This window comes from Lycium ferocissimum, chromosome 12 (genome assembly GCF_029784015.1).
Source record: "Lycium ferocissimum isolate CSIRO_LF1 chromosome 12, AGI_CSIRO_Lferr_CH_V1, whole genome shotgun sequence".
Lineage (NCBI taxonomy): Eukaryota > Viridiplantae > Streptophyta > Magnoliopsida > Solanales > Solanaceae > Lycium > Lycium ferocissimum.
In genome coordinates this window covers 63,083,716-63,107,171 of record NC_081353.1, presented here as the reverse complement: position 1 = coordinate 63,107,171, position 23,456 = coordinate 63,083,716, and the positions used below count along the sequence as shown (strand labels likewise).

Genomic DNA, 23,456 nt, shown 5'->3' with positions numbered 1-23,456 from the left:
CCACTTCCATATTTTCATGATTTTCATTCATTCCCACACTTAACAACATACATAAACCATGCATAACATATAAAAACAAGATTAAAACTCACCTTTCTTCTTCAACTCAACAACTTGCCTAAAGTGGTGGATGAAGAAAACGGACAACCTATTGCTTCCAACAACCCTTCCACGTTAATAAGCACCCTTGAATTAGTGAGTTTGCTTGAAGAAACAAATTTTTTGATGGCTTAAATTAGTCTTGAATTTTTTTGGGAGAGATGGCCGTATGGCTTTTTTTTTTTCTTTCCAAATTTTTCTTGATTTCTCTAGAATGAAAGTGAGGAAGATGACTTATTAGTCATCTTTTATTTACAAGTATTAGCCATCCATGTGGCCTTGGCCCACTTCCATGTGGCCGGCCACATGGTCCTTGTTTTTTTTTTTTTTTTTTTTTCACATAATAATACACTTTCCAAAAATATAATACTTTCCAAAAATGGAATTTGACCCCAAATGTTTCCTTAACATTTCCATGCCAATAAAATCATACGCAACTTAAGCCTTTAAAACATACAAAAGTCTCTACTTCATCTCTCGGGATAGTCTTGTCCCTAACTTATCGTAGTTCACTCATGTTGTCCCGTTGTTCCAAAATACGGGATATAACATACAACCACCCAAAATTAATCTTTCGGATTACTAGAGGTACGTTTTAAACTTATCTTTTCTTTTGAATCGAGCAACAACAATAATCAGTAACTATTATCCATATACAAGCAAATCCCATCAGCGGCTTAACAATAACATGCCCCAAACAGCCCATCAACTACAACAACACAAATACTTAGTCATAACTACACCTTTAATCCTTCAACTCAACAAGAACAGCCCCTAAATACAATACAACAATGCCCAACAACCTCATGAACATCTAATCCAATTCATATCTCAACAATCTCATATAAACAACTACAACTTTAAATATCAAGATTCCTTCACTTTTAACACATAATCAATAACAACAACAACAATCAAACCTAATTTAATTGAAACAACTCCAATTCAGCCCAATTATAACACCAACGAAATCATGCATTTTCTTACTTCCAATTCCACTTAATAAGAGTTAATCTCTAAATTACAACATCATTTAACTCTAATTACACTATAAGAAGAAGAAATCTTACCTCAACTTAGCTAGAACAGATCCTACAACCACTTGCACCAATTGCACCACTTCTTCTTCCTCAAATCAAATTCTAATGTTGGTGCCTCCTTTGGGTCGTTTAGAACACCTTAGGGAATTATAATTTTCTTCCTTTTAAAATCTTGAACTTGGCCGTGAGCTCAAGGTGGCTGCCATGGCTGTTTGTAATGAACTCTTCAAAATGAGCTTTGTGAAGATGAAATGTGTATACTAATGAGTCATCACTATATACATATATGCAGCCAGCCACATTGACACGTGCCCCACTTGGGCATGTCATCATCCATGATCCAATTATATTTATCCATGTTTTAGTGGGGCCCACTTAATAATCTGATTAGGTTAATTAATTTCCCACTTCACTAATGTTCCTACATTAATTGTAATTAATAAGCAAACCGTGCACTATTAAAATTGGGATTAAAAAGTCCTTGTCTCATATCTCAAAAATAATCTTGTCCTTGAACTTATGTCGATTAACTTACCAATAATCCAACGTACAAAAATACGGGATATAACAGCATCTCCCATGTTTATATGCCTAGCCTGAAATCATAATCCAACAACTAACAACAACAACAACAATACCAACATCAACAACAACAACATCAATACCAATGCTCCATAAAACATCCAATATGCTCCATAAAACATCCCTCACGATGTATTTCCAATTTTCTCAACTAACCAACTCGTTATACGAGTATTTAATAACTTTATCTCCATAAACAAACCTAAATCAATATCAATAAAGGAAGATTCATACCTTTCCTCCACTAGAACCACAATATCTTCACTTTCCACCTTGAGTTCAAGCCAAGACTCGCTTATTTTACTGTCTGCGTGTTCGTTCAGTAAAAGGTCATAACTCTTGATCTCGCTATTGTATGAGGGCCAACGACCTATGGTTGGAAATAGATTTCAATTATCTACAACTTTCATTTTTAGTGTGTTTCCAAATTCCAAACTTATAATGGCGTTTTGGCCTCTTTAAGTCAGATCATCCGAAAACGTATTCTTAAATCATCCTTTTGAAGGGCTTATTCTCATATTTGGCTTAAGGGTCCTTCTTAAGACTTGCTCAACTTCCCATGTACTACTCATATAACTTTTCATATGTCCGTTTTAAAATTTTGGCATGTGGGCCCCAACTTAACTTACAGTTACGAGGGCTATTCATCAAGTAACGTATAAACTGATTTACACCATACGGTCTGCAAATGTCATATATAAGTTATTATTATACTCATCTAATATAATCTTCATCCCTAATCCTTGTATAACTTTACTCTCCCTTGAGCTCATACTAAGCCGTCTATAGTCTTGGTAACCCAAAAAATTTCGGGGTGTAACATCTTTCACCCCTTAGGAACATTCGTCTACGAATGTTGAAGTAGAGTTTGTGTCGATGTTGATATCAATATCCTTACTTGCACTTGCTAGCATTTGCTTACTTGTTTAGAGTCTTACTCACGTGATCGAAACTAAACTTATGACAACCACCCACCTTATGTTCTTTTCCATTGTGTCTTTAAACTGCATATCATCAGATTAATAAATCATAATTGTGGTTTGCAGAATTATGAAGTTATCTCAATTTCTTAAAGTGATGATCCTTTCCTACTCATTTTGTTATTACCCGAAATGTCACCAGTTTCCGATCTGATCTAATCTCAATCCGATTGACTTCCAATCCCTTCAAAACTTGATCTTTACGACTTCAAACACTTACACATGTATCCTTCTTGAAACTTATCATGATCAGTTCATATTATTTCCAAATCCTTATATGAGATTTTATAACTTGTAGGTGTCCCTCGTCGACTAAGGCTTCATAATTTTTGAGAATTTAACAACCCTCTGGTAATCTGTTGGAAATTCGCTATAACCACAATGATACAAAAATGAAAGTTCCAAGGCGTAATATTCTTCTGGTAAAACCCCCTTTATTCAATGATCCTATCGAATTCATAAGTAATCTAACACACCCCAGGGCTATCGTAGGAAACATATAACATATACTTATATCATATTCAGAGTAATTGTCCTATTTGTTCTTAATGATAATTCCAACTCAGTATTTTGACTCAATTTACCATATATTTTCGTTCAACTGACCCAGAGTATCACAAACACACTATTCTTGCTTACCTCTTACTCCTCTTTTTAAGTACCCCATTGGTTTCATTCTTGACATATAAATACTTGCAAGTTACATAACCATTCTTGTGTGATTCGTGTATGAACATCTACTCTTATTCGTAAACTTCCCTTCTTTTGGTTCATTCTATTTTACTTATCTCATACATACCAAAACTCTTTTGTCTATCTGTTGTAACTTATCTCATCATACTCTTTTCTTTCCTTTATTTGTCCCTTGATTATCACATCTTATATTCTACTATAGAAAACTTTATGTCCGTTCTTATTTGTCATTTATAAATCGCAATATCATTAATAAACGACTCTACTGTCCATACCTTTGCCTCTATTCCAGTATAGCATCGCTATCCTTTATAATATTCCTTGAGTTATTTGTTCCCAATGTCATGTTATTCAAGGTCTTTACGAATGATTTTCAGTGCAGTCTCAGATACCCGCTCGATTCTTGTTCATTTATTTACTAGCTATTAGACTCATTTCTACATAACTCTCACTTTTTGTTTTAGAGTCTACATCTGTCACATCTTAGGATCCATCATTTCAATCTCTACACTTGTATTTCCTTACTTGCTTCCCCCCTCCCCCCCCCCCCACCCCCACCTTAAGGGTCTTACTTATACCATTCTCAAATCCGTTACCTTACTTCCAATCTTGCTTTCATATATCCCTTTCCTCAATTCCCTTATTATACTGCATCATATTCATGCCATTTTCCATAATTTATAGCTACAGTAATTCATGTGTGAAGTTTTGACATACTCATCTTGCAATTTTGTAATCAAGTAATACAACCAATATGGCAATCCAAACAAGGACGTATTTTACTTAGCTCAACCGTTAGTTATGAGTCAATGTCTACATCCACTCCAATTAACAACTTCTGTCCCATAGGGATACTAGAAATAGTAGTATGTTTAGCTATTTGTACCCTCCATGTAATGTCACTTATCCCATTCTTCGATACTCAGAGTTTACTTATAGCGTCATCTTTCCCTTGTCTTCCCATCTCAAGTTATTTCTCTCTTTCCCGTAATCAACTTATAGTAACCGTAAATGCATTCCGCCATCTTTATTTTCAATGATCTAAGTCTCATGCGCAACTAATACCCCTTATGCCTCATACTCTTGTGTTTCACCCAGCATTGATTTCAAAACCAATCATAATCATATTGTATTTGTCGTTGATGATAGCCTTGCTTTATCGCTTTATCGTCGTACAGTAAATTCATAACTCATGGCCACATTTTTCTTTCCAACTTATTCCTTTATATACTTTACTCGTTCTGTCTTGGTATAGGATATTAGTAGGAGATGCATCTTCCATTTCTCATAATACCACTACTTCTTAAGCGCCCATACTTCGCCTATTTCCTTTTCTTTCTATACCCATACTTATTCCTTTACATTCTTTCCTCCTTAATTTATCTTATTACCTCCCGTTTTATAATCAATCCTTTATTCCTCGCACAAGGAACCCTATTCTTAACTCAGTACCACCTTGTCCTTTAGAATATATTACTGTTATACAATCCATTCTTAACTTCCAAAACTTATTCTGTTCATTCTGATCATCCCCTCTCATCCTTATTATGCTTATCCTTTTCCTAGCAATCGTTCTATTTCGTTATTCATCTTTCCGTAGTCTCGGTCTTTTACATCCAGCCAAAGATATCACTTGTGATCTCGATTGTACAAATCAAAAACTGTTACTACTTTGCCATGTCACTTTTCTCTGATTTCTTTTTCAACTTGACTTCCGTTTTCCTTTTGCTTGCTATCATTTCTGTCATTGCGATGCTGGACTTTCCCCTAACAAGGTCTTATAAGCTTTCTTATCTACTGTCCTATGGCTCGCTTATTGGTTTCACACTTGCATTCACTCTTTATTCATATAGAACATGTCACATCTTTAGTCGTTTCCTCGCTATACTTTACTTACTTTGTATTACAGTTCTTGCTACGTTCTCATTATATCCTCGATCATAATCAACTCTATAGAGTGCCACTTCTTGATCTCATTCGCAAGCCTGCTTATAAAATAGAATAAACCTCGTGAAGTAAGCATACTTAACCTGTTACTCTTTCTAATCAGCTCTATTACACTTACCACATAAGTTGTCTGACCAATGTATTCACATTCGTTATAACCCTTCGTATTTCATACCCCTGTCTCAGTCATGTTGTTACTTTATTTTTCTAATGGACTTGTCGTAATTTGCTTGTGCTTATCCACCCAATCAATACTTTAGTATCACACTCTATTGGAGTTACCCTTTCTCTTCTATGTCATGTTTTAGTACTGCCAGTCTCCCTAATTTACTCTAGTATTTCTCTTTACCATATCAATGTCGGTCTTATAATTACCGTTACTATCAATTCAACAACATTTAACTCATCTCTTGTAGTCGTCAACGATACTCCTAACGTAATCCCGTCCTGCCATTACTTTTTACACAACATCTTTTCCCGTTAGGACATATTACAAGCTTATATCTTATCTCCTTTGAATTCTAGGAAAATTTCGGCAGAGTTTCCTCTATATTTCTTACTATCCAAAACCTGCACGCAGTAAATACCAACAATGCCTCATAGGGCTAATATATATATATATATACACGACATATCTCAGCCACACAGGGCTCCCAATTTCAAGTAAAAGTACAAAGATGTCAAAACTTACCTCATATATCACACCTCAAGATGTACTTGATCCTTTAGCGATCAGCCCAGTTATACCTTCCTATTTACTTTCCCTTTCATTCTTCAGCTTTACATTTCAATCATACCTCAATAGTCTTACCTTACCCGACATACATCTTTCGTACTTACCTTTGTACTGATTCATTTAATTTATTTAGTTCACAAACTTATAACTGAACTTATCATCAAGAGATACATTTAATCAATTTCTCTGTTGTACTTACACTGACTTACCTCTATGACAGCCAATCCATTATCATATAAATACATATTCTGATAACGTAGCCTCAACGAAGTGACTTACCTCTGTAACTTCCAATATTATCACTCACTTTCTTCTGTCAATACCGTTCTTCTGCTGAAATCAAGGGTTAGTATAAGGAATCTCATTTCCTATGGCTTAGCTCTATCGAACGATCTTAGATATGAAAGAAGAATAACCATCCTAAATGCCCTGTAGCCTTCTGTTTATAAATGTAGCGCGCTTCACACCCATAAACAAGACTCTACTGGACACGGTCTGTAGACAACCCTAGGACGGAACTGCTTTGATACGACTTCTGTCACGACCCAAGCTGATGAGTCGTGACGAGTGCCTGATCTCTAGCGACCAAACACCCCTATACTCATATATGAATAACATTAAATAATAAGGGCCCATAAGTAGCTCAAACCAACTTATACTGGCTCATAAAAGGATGTCGTCATAGAATCTGCATAATCTGTACATACATAAGATGGAAGGAACGATGCCAGGAGACTAGGCCGCTACATATACTGTACAACAATAAGATCTGTCAAGGCTACATAATATCCCAACTATGTACAACTGTCTATAGACCTCGAAAGGAGTACAAGCTGTAGAAGGGACGGGACAAGGCTCCCGTCATGCCCATACATGCATATACATCCCAAAATAACGTGCCAAAAATCGTAGCTCCGGATTGAGTGGAGCGCACCGACAATGCACTCGAGGGGAAATCTTATTGAGCCGGATCATCTCTCTGTCTACCTGAACCTGCGGGCATGAACGCAGCCCCCCGAATAATAGAGGAGTCAGTACGGATAATGTACTGAGTATGTAAGGCATAAAAGTAATATAATTAAGAATCATGAACTGAAGCTGATCTCTGAAACTGACTGACTGTCTAGATGCATCTGTATGACAGAGTATCTGAAAACATTTGTAGAAATTTGTATACTGACAATGCCTCTGTGGGCACATAACATACATGCTCTCAATGATAATCATGCTCATGCATATATATAGGCCATAGTGCTGAGGAACGTTCTGCCCAATCCATATACCATATAATAGTGCCGAGGAACGTATGACCCGATCCATATATAATAGTGCCGAGATACGTACGGCCCGATCCATATATAATAGTGCCGAGGAACGTACGACCCGATCCATATATAATAGTGCCGAGAAACATATGGCCCGATCCATATATTATCATCAAGGTGCACTAACTGATCCGGTGGTAATGCGTATATAACGCCTATCCTTTTCCCCATACCCCATATATATATAATATACGCATATATAACGCCTTCTGGTCATAGGTCAATATGCATATGAATATGAATGCAATGCATAAATGAAATGAATACATAGAACTCTCGGAATAAAATGATGCCACAGTAACTCTGGTGGACAACTGCTGAGCTAGCATTACTAATACATGAAATCTCGAGACTAAGTGAGGACCTGTCAAATCCCTGCAAATGCTACATGGTTAATGAGAAAGATCATTGAGTCTAGGAGGTATCTTCTACAAGCCCCAAACCTTCATGGTGACCTGCATTTGAGATTTGCTGTTGTGGCATCTCAATCTAAGTTCTCTATAAAAAAGATGTACATTGCTATGCTGCCACAGCATCCTAAAGTACCATGGAAGTGTCTCACATTGCAAGCTGGAATCCACCCTAGATATAAATTCATCTTATGGTTAACAATGAGGAGAAGGCTAGCTACTGTAGACAGGCTCTTTAAATTTGGAATCATTGTCCCTCCAACTTGTGTTTTCTGCAATACTTATGATGAGACCTTGCTTCATTTATTTTTTTACTGCACTGCTACTAAAGCATTATGGCACAGGATGCTAGTTTGGTTAGGGGTACACAGAGCAATTGGAAGTTGGCAAGAGGAAGTTCAATGGACTACTACAATGGTAAAGAGGAAGTCTGGCAGGGGAGCAATTACCAGTGCTGTTTTTGCTATGGTGATTGCTCTGGTCTGGAGAGATAGAGATCTAATCAGGTTCCAAAGCCATAACTACAATGAAGATAGATTATGCAAAGAGATTGTTGTCCATCTGCATATTAGAGGTAGAACAAGAAGGAAATGGCAACCAGTATTGTCCCAGCTGAATCCTATGCCATAACAGGTCACTGATGCAGAGAAAATGATGTAGTCTAACAATCGGATGCAACTTAGAAAGCTAATAGAATTGATTATCTATGTATTTTCTTAGCTAGGTGTAGTCACTGGACTTTGGTTTTTGTAATCGGTCGCCAAATATGTATGAAGTAATGGTCGCCTAGTGTCTATGCCTAGAACTAGATTCCTTAGAACCGTAGAGTCTAGAACAAAGCCGGTTTTGATGTGAGAAAGCAGACATGGTCGGCTTGTTTGGTTTTGTAACTATTACTTGGTATTAATAAAATCATTTATTTACCAAAAAAAAAAATGAAATCTCGAGACCCATGAATAGAAAGAACATTATAACAGGGGTACAAGATCATCAAGACTGAAGTACTCCTAGTGCTTCTAAGAGTAGAGTAATATGGAAGCTCGTTTACTCGCTTGTTCGTTCATATCATAGGATCATGCCAAAATGAAAGAAAGGACAGCCTTAACATACCTCCTTGGTCTTCTTAACTACTTACGTTTATCCTCCCGAGCTCGCAAATCTACATTTGAGAGAATTCATACAATCGTTAGACTTATCGTCGTATACTTATATCAAACTTCAAATTAAACTACTTCATATCCTGCCGAAAATCTAAAAAGCATCTCCCATGTTTATATGCCTAGCCCGAAATCATAATCCAACAACCAACAACAAAAACAATAATACTAACATCAACAAAAACATCATCAATACCAATATGCTCCATAAAACATCCCTCACGATATTTTTTCAATTTTCTCAACTAACTAACTCGCTATACAAGTATTTAATAACTTTATCTCCATAAACAAACCTAAATCAATATCAATAAAGAAAGATTCATACCTTTCCTCTGCTAGAACCACAACATCTTCACTTTCCACCTTGAGTTCAAGCCAAGACTCGTCACAATACAATTTTATAATAGCAACTATACGCTGTCAGAACCTAAATCCAGAGATTAAACTTGATTTGGGCTAAAATTTGGTGTTTGGGAGTTGGGGGAAAGTTTCCAGAATTTTGGAGAGGATTTGAGGTGTGTGGAATGAAAAATGACGGGTAAGCCCCCTTTTATAACTTTCCAAAAACTGCCTTAACCGACCTAAAAATTATTCAACGCGTTCGCATGGGCTTTAGGCGCGTTCGCGTAGGCTTATTTTACTGCCTACATGTTCGTTTAGTAAAAAGGTCATAACTCTTGATTCTGATATTGTATGAGGGCCCACGAACTATGGTTGGAAATCTATTTCAATTATCTACAACTTTCATTTTTGGTGTTTTATCAAATTCCAAACCTGTAATAGCGTTTTGGCCTCTTTAATTCAGATCATCCGAAAACGTATCCTTAAATTATCCTTTTAGAGGGCTTATGCCCATATTTGGCTTAAGGGTCCTATCACAACCCAACCGGAGGGTCATGACGGGCACCCGGAACTAACCCACCGGGCACATCTCACGTACATTCACATTCATATCTAGTGAGCCACACGGCTTAACAACAAACTCTATGCCTCAATAATACCATTTCCAACGGCTAAAACACTTTATATATATATATATATATATATATATATATATATATATATATATTAACGTCAACAACTATGCCCATACACATATACACAAGCCGACAAGGCTAACAAAGTAATATACCAAACATGAGCCGACAAGGGAAAAGTCATCTACTATACATGACTGTCTACGAGCCTCTAAGAAAAGTATGAAACATCATCATGAGGATGGGACAGGACCCCGCCATGCCCATATATACACAAAATGATAATACCCACAGCTGTAGCTCCGGATCAAATGGAGCTCCTCTAAGCAATCTCTGGATAAGCAGCCTAAGGATCAAGTCTATCTCCCTGTCCACCTGCGGGCATGACGCAGCGTCCACAAACAAAAGAACGTCAGTACGAATAATGTATAGCATGATGGAAGCATGAGAAATAACATAAGATAGAAGAGTCATAGAAGGATAAAGCCATTTATACCTCTAGCGTTGTTCATCGTATTTACTTACCCTCTTTCTAATGGGAACCTTCCATTTCATACATTTATACTTATAGTAGCATCATACCCGACCATAGAGCTTCGGTGTCTTACATACCCAACCATGATAAGGTTCGGTGTTATACATACCTGGACCTACCAAGGCTCAGTGTCATCCGTGCCCAACTGGAGTGGTGTGCGCGCGATAGATATCATACCCGGCCATACAAGCTCAGTGTTCTTAGTAGTTATACTTTAATATATAAATATGTATACATAGAAGTACATACATGTCCTCAACATCATCATTGTCATCATCATTTTCATTATAACCTTCCTTAGAGGATCAACTATCATAGGATTGAACCAATGGTATCGTGAGAATATCAAGATCATGAGCTTTAGTGATTTTAGGAATGAATTCATCGTGGACAATACTATGGATTTCATACGAAGGTATACATCAATGGTATCATGCCTTAAGAAAGAAGGGTTAGCCTTACATACCTCTTTGTCTTCTTAACTACATAACGTTCGCCACCCAAGCTTGAGAAATCTACATTTAAAAGGATTCATACCATGGTTAAGTCTTAGAGACATTCTTAAATTCAAACTAGAACAACTCATGAACTAACAAAAATTGGGCAGAATTTCCCCTATTCCATCGACTTCCACCATACCGCAAAACAATTCCCAAACAACCATAATAACATCCACAACATCATAATCAAGTAGTCGTATTCAATTAAGTCTCCAAGTTCATTCTCACATTCAACTTACATCAACAACTTCACATCAACCATTTGCACATTTTCATACAACGCTTCCTCATCCCCATTATTACCTTCCATGACAAGATTATATCCATTTCATACTAAGAATCATGACTCAAGTTAGCTTACTACTCAAAAACATCATAAAAACTACATTTAGACCTCATCTTCTACTTTCTCCTTCTACCCAAGTTGTTCAACAACTAAGCATTCTTGATAACATGAAATAAGCATGAAAACTAACCTTTTATCTCACAAGAATGATCTTTGGAACAAGCTATCAACTTATATGGAAACCCTAGCTTCAATATCCAAGTTATCCTTAAAGTCTACTAACCCTAGTGAGTCTTCCATTACATGAATATCTTGATTCTTGCCTCTTGATCTTTGTTTTCTCTTGAGTTTGAATGGAAAATGCTTGGAGAAGGGTTTTTGAGCTTTCAAGACTTAAAGAAATATGGGAAATGAGAAAACATAACAAGGGTCACTTATATATATAAAAAAGAAGAAGCTAGCTGACGGGATTTATACGGACACTTATACGGTCCGTATAAGTGACCGTATAATGTCACCAGTGATGGCCCTTCACTGTAACTGTTATACGGACCCTTATATGGGACCGTATAAAGTTATACGGACCATATAAGTGGTCGTATAACCCACTATTTTTTTGAACTTTCTCTCGTTGATTAGTTTGATCTCCAATCCGTGTGGAACCTTCTTGGCACTTATATAACACTTCATTAACCATACAATAGGCCTTATAGCAGCCCCTTAAGATATTACCAAAAAACAATTAGCTCAATTATAGTGAAAACCTTTCCGAGACCTTAAGTAAGATTTCAAAGACATTCGATGTTAGACGAGAAAGTTTGCCAAGAGAAGGCAAGGCATACGATAAGTATCGGAAAGATTTACGAGTAACAAGTTAATGATGATTTAATGATGCTTTGGAGAAGAGTTATAACATCCCTTAGATTGTTAATGAGGTGATAAACAAGTGTCAAGAAGGTTCCATAAGGATTGGAGATCAAACGAGTCGACGAGAACAAGTTCGGAATGACTGGGCATTATACGGCCAAACATACGGCCGTATAAAACATACGGACCGTATGTTCAGCCGTATTCAGACCGATTGAGACCCCTCTCTGGACCAAATCTACGGCCAGACATACGGTCAGTATAAATTATACGGACCGTATGTTGGTCCGTAGAAGTTGGTCGGGGCTGAATTGTGTTATTAATAAGGATCCAAGTTTCATTTTATTTCATTTCCATTTCACTCCACTTCTCTCTAAAACATCTCTCTACATTTCTCCCACAAGATTTCAAGAGAAATTAGTGTTCAACTTCATCAAACCAAGTGAATCAAGTATAAGAAACCCATTAAAGTTCATCCAAGACAAGAATCCAAGTGAAGGTGAAACTAGAGTTTTGCTCAAGTGAAGTGTTTGCACCCAAGGTTCATTCCTACACCATCTAAGGTAAGTTTTATGACATTTCCATGTTGTTTAAGGTATTTGAAAGTTGAAACACTTGGATTATAAAGGAAATAGAAATGGGTCATGAATGTGGGAATAGTGTCACTTTTGAGTAAATGTTTGGATTGAGTTATGATTCTTGATACATTATGATTATAATCATGTTATAAATGATATTGAGAACATGGAATAGACATTGTATATGAATGAACGTAATTGTGTGATATGACCATGAATATGGATGATTGGAAGTGAATTGAGAAGTAAGGATAATGTAGGTGAATAAAGGCTATTGTTATGATGTTGTGAATGTTATTATTGATGTTTGGGAGTTGATATATGATATGGAGGAAGTCGTATAAATAAAGGAGATGCTGTCCAATTTTCTCTAGCTTTAGTCATGAATGCTAAGCTATCGATTCTCTAATGTTAGTATGCACTCTAATGAAGGTAGAAACGTGAGCATTGAAGAAGAACGTGCAAGTGATAGAATAGTTGAACGGAAAGGTATGTAAGGCTAACCCTTCTTTCATAAGGCATGGTTCTTTGGCCAAATATCTATCCTTCTATGAGCCTATGATATTCTCCAATGATCCTATCTCTAAAAGCTACTAAGCTTATGATTCTCGATATGATACGATTGTACTAAGTTCCTTATATGACGAGTAATCCTTTAAGGATAGATGTAATGAACGACGATAGTAATAATGCTAAAGATGCTTATGAGCTTATATGTATATGTGCCTATGTGTGGCTACTATGAAACCCCGAGCTTATATGGCGGGTAGGTAGAATATATATATATATATATATATATATATATATATTATATATATGCGCGCGCACCACCGCATTGGGTACGGATAACCCCGAGCCTTGGTAGGGCCAGGTATGTATGACACTGAGCCTTGGTAGGGCCATGTATGTGAAACACCGAACCTTCGTGGTCGGGTATGCTATATAAATGCTATGTATATGACATCAATATGAGTACGAATATGCTAAGTATATGTAAATGCTATGTAAAGACTATGTATATGCAATGTATATGATATGAATATGAGTATGAATGGAAATATGAATACGAATACGAAAATGGATACGAAAGGTAAATGAGTACGGATACGTATACGGATACGGATATGGATGTATGTACACGGATACGCAATAGAAATGGAATGTCCCTATGAAAAGCAAGTAAGTGCTATGACGATGATACTATTATCTCCCATCCTATGCTATTTCATATGTTGTCTATTATGCTTTCATATTGATGTTGATCATGCTTTACATACTCAATACATTCTTCGTACTGACGTCCTTTTGTTTGTGGACGCTGCGTCATGCCCGCAGGTGGCCAGGGAGATAGACTTGATCCATAGCTTCATTATTCAGGGACTACATAGCGGAGCTCCATTTCATTCGGAGCCACAACTTTTGGTATAGATTCTTTTGTGTACATATTTATGGGCACGGCGGGGTCCTGTCCCGCCTATATGATATGACATATTCTTCTTAGAGGCTCGTAGACATGTGTATATGGTTAGATGTGTTTGGCCTTGTCGGCCTATATTTTGGGATATTATTTTGTTAGCCTCGTCGGCTTATGTACATTTATATGGGCATAGTTGCTAATGATGATATAAATGAATTATCGCCAATGGGATTAGTATGATGACGAATGAAAAGTATGATTTAGCTATGTGGCTCACCTAGATGTGATGTGAAAGTATGTTAAGAGGTGCCCGGGTGGGTTAGCACCGGGTGCCCGTCGCGGCCCTCCGGTTGGGTCGTGACAAAAGTGGTATCAGAGCAGTTCTGTCCTAGGGTGTGTCTACGAGCCGTGTCCAGTAGAGTCTTGGTTATGGGTGTGTTGCGCGCCACACTTATAAACAAGAAGCTGCGGGCATTTTAGGAATGAATGACCTTCTTTCTTCATAAGAATCGTGCGATAGAGCTATGATATAAGAACTTCTTGTTCCTTAACCGTGTGTTATGTATTTCGAAATGCTCGTAAAGAGAAAGGCTACAAAAGCAGCCCAAAAGGGCAAAGCAAACAGTGGCAGAAAAGCGGGCCGAAAGAGCACCGCCACCGGTAGTAGAGGAAAGTGAGTCCCAGAGTGCGGCTCAATCTCAGTCCTCCCGTTCAGTACCTATTTTAGAGGAGCGTGAGGGAGCCTCGGCCCCTCCAGCTCCAAAGACCTCCGGTTCCTCCACCGGATGCTTCAGGCCAAGATGTAAAAGAGGCCATTCATTTGCTTACTCAATTGGTTGCTGCCCAGACTCAGCGGCAAAGTACAGGGCAAGGTGATAGGGCTGTTAGTGCAAGGGCCCGTGATTTCATTAGTTTGAACCCTCCGAAATTCTTTGGATCAAAGCCGGATGAGGACCCTCAGAATTTTATTGATGGTATGTTGAGGACGCTTCGGTTGATACATGCTTCGGACACCGAATCGGTGGAGTTAGCGTCCTATAGATTGAGGGATGTTGCGGTTCATTGGTACACGGTTTGGATGGCTTCACGGGGAGCCAATGCACCTCCTCCGGTATGGCAAGAATTTGTAGATGCATTTCTCCGACATTATTTGCCTCCAGAAGTTCGGCGAGCTAGAGCCGACAAGTTCTTGAATTTGAGGCAAGGAAGCATGAGTGCTCTAGAGTATAGTCTCCGCTTCAATTCTTTGGCTAGGTATGCTTCGGCCATGGTAGCGGATATGGGTGACCGAGTGCACCGATTTGTGAAAGGCCTAGGGCCACATTTGATGGATAGGTGCTTGACTGCGTCCCTTCAGGACAATATGGATATTTCACGCATCCAAGCCCATGCTCAGAATTTAGAAGAAAGCCTACAACAACAAAGAAGTGAGCGTGAGCATGATAGAGGGCATAACAAGAGGGCTAGATCTTCGGGTCCGATGAGTGAGTATAGAGGCGGGCACAGACAACCAGCTTTTCGAGGCATTCGTGCCATTCTATGATTAGTGCGCCTCCACGGTTTTCGTGCCGAGATTTGATAGATCTACTCATCCCGGCCGAGTCGAGCTTTTGGGATCTCGGTTTAGAGGTGATTCGGGTCGGGCGAGGCCACCCGTACCACGATGTTCCCAAGTGTGGGAAGTTACATTGGGGTCGCGCGATTGGGTTCGAGGTTTGCTATTCATGTGGTCGACTGTGCCATATTATGCGTGATTGCCCCTCGTTGGTGGCGCAGGTAGGACCCGGCCTTCGTGGTCGATAGCCGGATCTTCATCATCTATACGCCCTATGGGGCCAGGTTCACATGCGCCGCCGGCCATGGTAGAGGCAAGAGGGAGAGTCCCCGCTCTAGCGGTCCTCAAGACCGTATTTATGCTTTTGCTAGACGCCAAATTCTTGAGTCTTCTCCTGATGTGGTCACATGTATATTATCGCTATTTTCTCATGATATATATGATTTGATAGATCCAGGCTCCACATTGTCATATGTTACTCCGTATATTGCGGGTCGGTTTAGAGTCAAACCGGAGTCGATCAAACCTTTTGAGGTGTCTACACCCGTTGGTGAATCGGTAATAGCTAGCCGAGTATATAGAAATTGTGTAATTGTGATTTGTGATCATCGTACTATGATTGACTTGCATGAGTTAAAAATGGTGGATTTTGATGTTATTATGGGCATGGATTGGTTGGCTTCTTGCTATGCCAATGTTGATTGTAGAATGAAAATGGTTCGTTTTCAATTTCCGGGAGAACCAGTTTTAGAATGGAAAGGAAATACGGCGTCACCAAAGGGTAGGTTTATTTCCTATCTAAAGGCAAGGAAAATGATCACAAAAGGTTGCATTTATCATCTAGTTCGGGTTCAAGATGTAGAAGCTGAACCGCCGACTCTTCAGTCAGTTCCCGTAGTGAATGAGTTTGGATGTGTTCCTGGAAGAGCTTCTGTGCCTCCTCCCGAGCGGGAGATTGATTTTGCTATTGATGTGTTGCCGGACACCAAGCCTATATCTATTCCTCCTTATAGAATGGCTCCCGCAGAATTGAAAGAGTTGAAGGAGCAATTGAAAGACTTGCTTGAGAAAGGCTTTATTAGGCCTAGTTCATCCCCGTGGGGAGCACCCGTATTGTTTGTCCGAAAGAAAGATGGCTCCTTGAGAATGTGCATTGATTATACTAATTAAATAAGGTGACGATTAAGAATAAATATCCTCTTCCGAGGATTGATGACTTATTTGATCAATTACAAGGTGCCAAATGGTTTTCAAAGATAGATTTGAGATCCGGTATCATCAAGTGAGAGTTTGGGAGAAAGATATCCCTAAGACAGCCTTCAGAACAAGAAATGGCCATTTTGAATTCCGAGGGATGTCATTTGGGCTAACTAATGCACCGGCAGTATTTATGAATTTGATGAATGATGTGTTCAAACCCTTCCTATATTTGTTTGTGATTGTATTCATCGACGATATCTTGGTGTATTCTAGATCCGAGGCAGAACATGCGGATCATTTGCGTACCGTCCTTAGAGTTCTTCAAACTCGAGAGTTGTTTGCAAAATTTTCTAAGTGTGAGTTTTGGTTGAACTCAGTGACATTTCTGGGGCACATTGTTTCAGCCGATGGTATTCGGGTAGATAGCCAAAAGATTGAGGCCGTGAAGACTTGGCCAAGGCCCACAACTCCTACGGAGGTTCGTAGCTTTCTGGGCTTAGCGGGTTATTACAGGAGATTTGTTGAAGGTTTTTTTCTATCTATTTCGCACCACTCACAAAGCCGACCCGTAAATCGGCAAAGTTTCAATGGACGGATGCTTGTGAACGTAGTTTCCAAGAGCTAAAAGATAGATTGACTTCGCACCGGTCCCCGACACTTCAAGAGGGATTGGAAGGTTATGTTGTTTATTGCGATGCTTCGTGCGTTGGGCTAGGCTGTGTATTGATGCAACATGGTAAGGTGATTGCGTATGCTTCAAGGCAATTACGAAAACATGAAAAGAATTATCCAACTCATGATCTAGAATTGGCTGCAGTGATTCATGCATTAAAGATGTGGAGACATTATTTATATGGTGTCCATGTAGATATTTACACAGATCATAAGAGCCTTCAATATATCTTCAAGCAAAAAGAGTTGAATTTGCGGCAACGACGATGGTTGGAATTGCTAAAAGATTATGATGTTGATATTCTATATCACCCCGGAAAGGCAAATGTTGTGGCTGACGCTCTTAGCCGTAGATCTATGGGAAGTTTGTGTGATGTACAACCAGAGAAAAGAGAAATGGCTCGTGAGCTCCAGCAGTTAGCTAGCCTAGGAGTTCGAGTAGTGGACTCAGGTAGCAGGGGAACTACCATTCAGAATTCAGCAGCCTCGTCGCTAGTAGTGGAAGTGAAAGAGCGACAATACGAAGATCCCATGCTAATGCATTACAGAGATACACTCCCTCGAAAAGAGGAGTCATCATTTGAGATTGCAGAGACGGAGTTCTCCGATGTCGAGGTAGATTATGTGTTCCTAATGTGGCAGTTTACGCCACCAAATATTGAGAGAAGCTCATTGTTCCCGTTATTCTATCCACCCCGAGCAACGAAAATGTATCATGATCTTAAGTCTATATATTGGTGGAATGGGATGAAGAAAGATATAGCGGAATTTGTAGCTCAATGTCCCAATTGTCAACAAGTGAAAATCGAGCACCAAAAGCCGGGCGGATTGTTGCAAGCTATAGAAATCCCAACTTGGAAGTGGGAAGTAATTAACATGGACTTCATTACAGTGCTTACCCCGTTCTCGACGTAAGTATGATTCCATATGGGTGATTGTGGATAGACTCACGAAGTCAGCTCATTTCTTACCGCCGTAACGACGTATGTAGCAGAAGATTATGCAAAGCTTTATGTTAAAGAGATAGTGCGACTTCATGGTGTTCCGTATCTATTATCTCGATAGAGGAACTCGTTTACGGCTAATTTTTCGGAAGTCCTTCCAAGAGGGTTTGGGGACTCATGTGAGCCTTAGCACGCATTTCATCCTGATCGATGGACAAGCTGAACGTACCATTCAGACTCTCGAGGATATGTTACGGGCATGTATGTTAGATTTTGGAGGTAATTGGGATGATCACTTACCACTCATTGAGTTTGCTTACAATAATAGTTATCATTCTAGCATTCAAATGGCACCGTATGAGGCTTTATATGGGCGAAAGTGTAGATCCCCAATTGGGTGGTTTGAAGTAGGAGAGACTAAATTGATAGGGCCGACTTGGTCCAACAAGCCATAGAGAAAGTTAAGCTCATACAAGATCGGTTATTAGCAGCCCAAAGTCGTCAAAAGTCCTATGCGGATAATCGTCGAAGGGACTTAGAGTTCCAAGTTAAAGATTGGGTATTCTTGAAAGTGTCGCCAATGAAGGGTGTTATGAGATTTGGCAAAAAGGGGAAGCTTAGTCCCCGATACATTGGGCCTTATGAGATTGTGCGCAAAGTAGGCAAAGTGGCTTACGAATTAGATCTACCTCCTGATTTGGAGTCAGTTCATCCAGTTTTCCATGTCTCGATGCTTCGTAAATGTGTTGGAGATCCTACTAGGATCGTTCCAGTAAATGATGTTCAAGTGACCGAAAAGTTAACTTATGAAGAAATACCCATTGCCATATTAGATAGGCAAGTACGGAGGCTTAGAAACAAAGAAGTGGCCTCAGTTAAAGTTTTGTGGAGAAACAATAACCGAGAAGAAATGACATGGGAAGCGGAAGAAATCATGAAATCCAAGTATCCGCACTTATTTCAGCCCCCGGAAGAGGGCCAAGATGAGACATCAAGATCATAAGGTATGTATGTTTTCTTTTTATGCATTTGGGTCGTGTGTGGCCAAATTCTATTGCTATTATGTTGTGGCCCTGTGAGGCATTGTTATTATGGGTTGTTGTGACAGGATGGTAGTGCCATATTATAGGGGAAACTCTGGCGAAATTTTCGTAGAATTCCCGAGTGCTTAACATTCGAGGACGAATGTTCTTAAGGGGGAAGAATGTTACACCTCGAAAAAAATTTCGTTGATGCACAGTGAATAGACTAACGAAGAGCACGAAGTATACGGTGTCATAATAAGTAAAGAATGACATTTGATGACCTTAAGTAAGATTTCAAAGACATTCGATGTTAGACGAGAAAGTTGCCAAGAGAAGGCAAGGCATACGATAAGTATCGGAAAGGATTTACGAGTAACAAGTTAATGATGATTTAATGATGCTTTGGAGAAGAGTTATAACGTCCCTTAGATTGTTAATGAGGTGATAAACAAGTGTCAAGAAGGTTCCATAAGGATTGGAGATCAAACGAGTCGACGAGAACAAGTTCGGAATTGGGCATTATACGGCCAAACATACTGGCTGTATAAAACATACGGACCGTATGTTCAGCCGTATACTTTCAGCCCGATTGAGACCCCTCTCTGGACCAAATCTACGGCCAGACATACGGTAGTATAAATTATACGGACCGTATGTTGGTCCGTAGAATTGGTCGGGAGTTTTTGTGTTATTAATAAGGGACCAAGTTTCATTTATTTCATTTCCCCTTTCACTCCACTTCTCTCTAAAACATCTCTCTACATTTCTCCCACAAGATTTCAAGAGAAATTAGTGTTCAACTTCATCAAACCAAGTGAATCAAGTATAAGAAACCCATTAAAGTTCATCCAAGACAAGAATCCAAGTGAAGGTGAAACTAGGTTTTGCTCAAGTGAGGTGTTTGCACCCAAGGTTCATTCCTACACCATACAAGGTAAGTTTTATAACATTTGCATGTTGTTTAAGGTATTTGAAAGTTGAAACACTTGGAACATATAAGGAAATAGGAATGGGTCATGAATGTGGGAATAGTGTCACTTTTGAGTAAATGTTTGGATTGAGTTATGATTCTTGATACATTATGATTATAATCATGTTATAAATGATATTGAGAACATGGAATAGACATTGTATATGAATGAACGTAATCGTGTGATATGACCATGAATATGGATGATTGGAAGTGAATTGAGAAGTAAGGATAATGTAGGTGAATAAAGGCTATTGTTATGATGTTGTGAATGTTATTATTGATGTTTGGGAGTTGATATATGATATGGAGGAAGTCGTATAAATAAAGGAGATGTTGTCCAATTTTCTCTAGCTTTAGTCATGTATGCTAAGCTATCGATTCTCTAATGTTAGTATGCACTCTAATGAAGGTAGAAACGTGAGCATTGAAGGAGAACGTGCAAGTGATAGAATAGTTGAACGGAAAGGTATGTAAGGCTAACCCTTCTTTCATAAGGCATGGTTCTTTGGCCAAATATCTATCCTTCTATGAGCCTATGATATTCTCCAATGATCCTATCTCTAAAAGCTACTAAGCTTATGATTCTCGATATGATACGATTGTACTAAGTTCCTTATATGACGAGTAATCCTTTAAGGATAGATGTAATGAACGACGATAGTAATAATGCTAAAGATGCTTATGAGCTTATATGTATATGTGCCTATGTGTGGCTACTATGAAACCCCGAGCTTATATGGCCGGGTATATATATATATATATATATATATATATATATATATATATATATATATATATATATATATATATATATATATATAATATATACGGATAACCCCGAGCCTTGGTAGGCCGGTATGTATGACACCGAGCCTTGGTAGGGCTGTGTATGTGAAACACCGAACCTTCGTGGTCGGGTATGCTATATAAATGCTATGTATATGACATCAATATGAGTACGAATATGCTAAGTATATGTAAATGCTATGTAAAGACTATGTATATGCAATGTATATGATATGAATATGAGTATGAATGGAAATATGAATACGAATACGAAAATGGATACGAAAGGTAAATGAGTACGGATACGTATACGGATACGGATATGGATGTATGTACACGGATACGCAATAGAAATGGAATGTCCCTATGAAAAGCAAGTAAGTGCTATGACGATGATACTATTATCTCCCATCCTATGCTATTTCATATGTTGTCTATTATGCTTTCATATTGATGTTGATCATGCTTTACATACTCAGTACATTCTTCGTACTGACGTCCTTTTGTTTGTGGACGCTGCGTCATGCCCACAAGTGGCCAGGGAGATAGACTTGATCCATAGCTTCATTACTCAGGGACTACATAGCGGAGCTCCATTTCATTCGGAGCTACAGCCTTTGGTATCGATTCTTTTGTGTACATATTATGGGCACGGCGGGGTCCCCGTCCCGCCTATATGATATGACGTATTCTTCTTAGAGGCTCGTAGACATGTGTATATGGGTAGATGTGTTTGGCCTTGTCGGCCTATATTTTGGGATATTATTTTGTTAAGCCTCGTCGGCTTATGTACATTTATTTGGGCATAGTTGTTAATGATGATATAAATGAATTTGTCGCCCAATGAGATTAGAATGATGATGAATGAAAAGTATGATTTAGTATGATTGTAAATGTTTCACACCATCCATCACAATAGCCTTACCTTTCTCTACTGAATCATTTTTCACTTTCTCAGGCTCCTTCACTACATGCTCATCAAACACTGCTAGTTTAGGATGATGTCTCCTGCATTCAACCTCACTATGCCCTTGTAACTTACATTATTTACAATATTTTGGAAGATAATCATATTGTGTCTTCACTTTTTCAACTCGAACCTCCCTAGAATCCTCATCTTCAATTTCCATATTAACATAATAAGGTAGATCTGCTAGTAAGTCTATAAGCACTTTGACTCTTGCATAACTTGGTCTTGTATGATTAATAGTGGCAAGATCCACATGAAGAGGTATACCAACAGCAGATGCAAGTGAAAATAATGCTTCGTTGATCAACTTTACACTTAGAATCATACATCAAAGGTCTCATTTGGTACAAATATCCATCTCTAGATAGTAACACCTATTGAACAAAGAGTAACAAAGTCCTCCTTTGTCGAAAGTCTAATAAGCACATATCTATCACGAAACCATCCAATTGTGCACTTCCCTTTCATCCCACATTGAGCAGGGATGATAGTTCTTAGTTCCTCTAATGATGGCCATCCATATGAAAATTTAACAACGACTGCATGCTTCAAATCTTCCAATTGCTCCATCCGATCCACCTCCCTCTCAATCCATCACAATACATGAACACCACTGCGATATTCCACCTTTTTAACAAAGATTTTCGACGTAACGTTTTGCATGGGATTAGGGTTTTCTGGTTGACGTATATGTCTATAAACCATCTTAGGTATTGTGGGTTCATTATGGGAGTCTTTCGTGGTTGTAGTAGGTGTAGAAGTAGATGTAAAGGTCTGGCCAGCCACCAGAGATGACTGACCAGTGGCCATGATGGCCATATTGCTGGCGGCTAAGATATAAAAATTAGGGTTTTGCATGGAACTAGGGTTTACGTTGAGAGCATTTAAAAATTAGTATTAGTAAACTCATGAAGCGGATAAATAATACGAAGAAATAAAAATAAGTTTAGGAGTGTCATAGGATCCTTACATAGTTTAGGTGTGTAGTGTATAACCAAAACAACTCCGTCTTCAACTCCAACTTCAAAAATCCAAATAAAGTGAAAAATATTTTGTTTTCATGGCTGAAAATTTCATCATAGTTTAGATATGTTTTTATGCCTTATCCCTATTGATAATTATGGTAGAAAATTAAATTGATTTGATACTTAGAATATAATTTTCACATCAATAACAATAAAATCTGAAATTCTAAGTTA

General features: G+C 38.5%; 1 protein-coding gene across 1 annotated transcript; it reads left to right on the top strand.

Annotated features, from left to right (window-relative positions):
- The first annotated feature begins 7,797 nt into the window (after positions 1-7,797).
- On the top strand, positions 7,798-8,442 carry LOC132039509 (uncharacterized). Its single transcript, XM_059429978.1, has one exon. The coding sequence runs from the start codon at positions 7,798-7,800 to the stop codon at positions 8,440-8,442; it is 645 nt and encodes a 214-aa protein (XP_059285961.1).
- Positions 8,443-23,456: the final 15,014 nt, after the last annotated feature.

Coding starts and splice junctions, on each gene's coding strand:
- LOC132039509 (XM_059429978.1), top strand. CDS start 7,798: ATGAGAAAGATCATTGAGTCTAGGAGGTATCTTCTACAAGCCCCAAAC.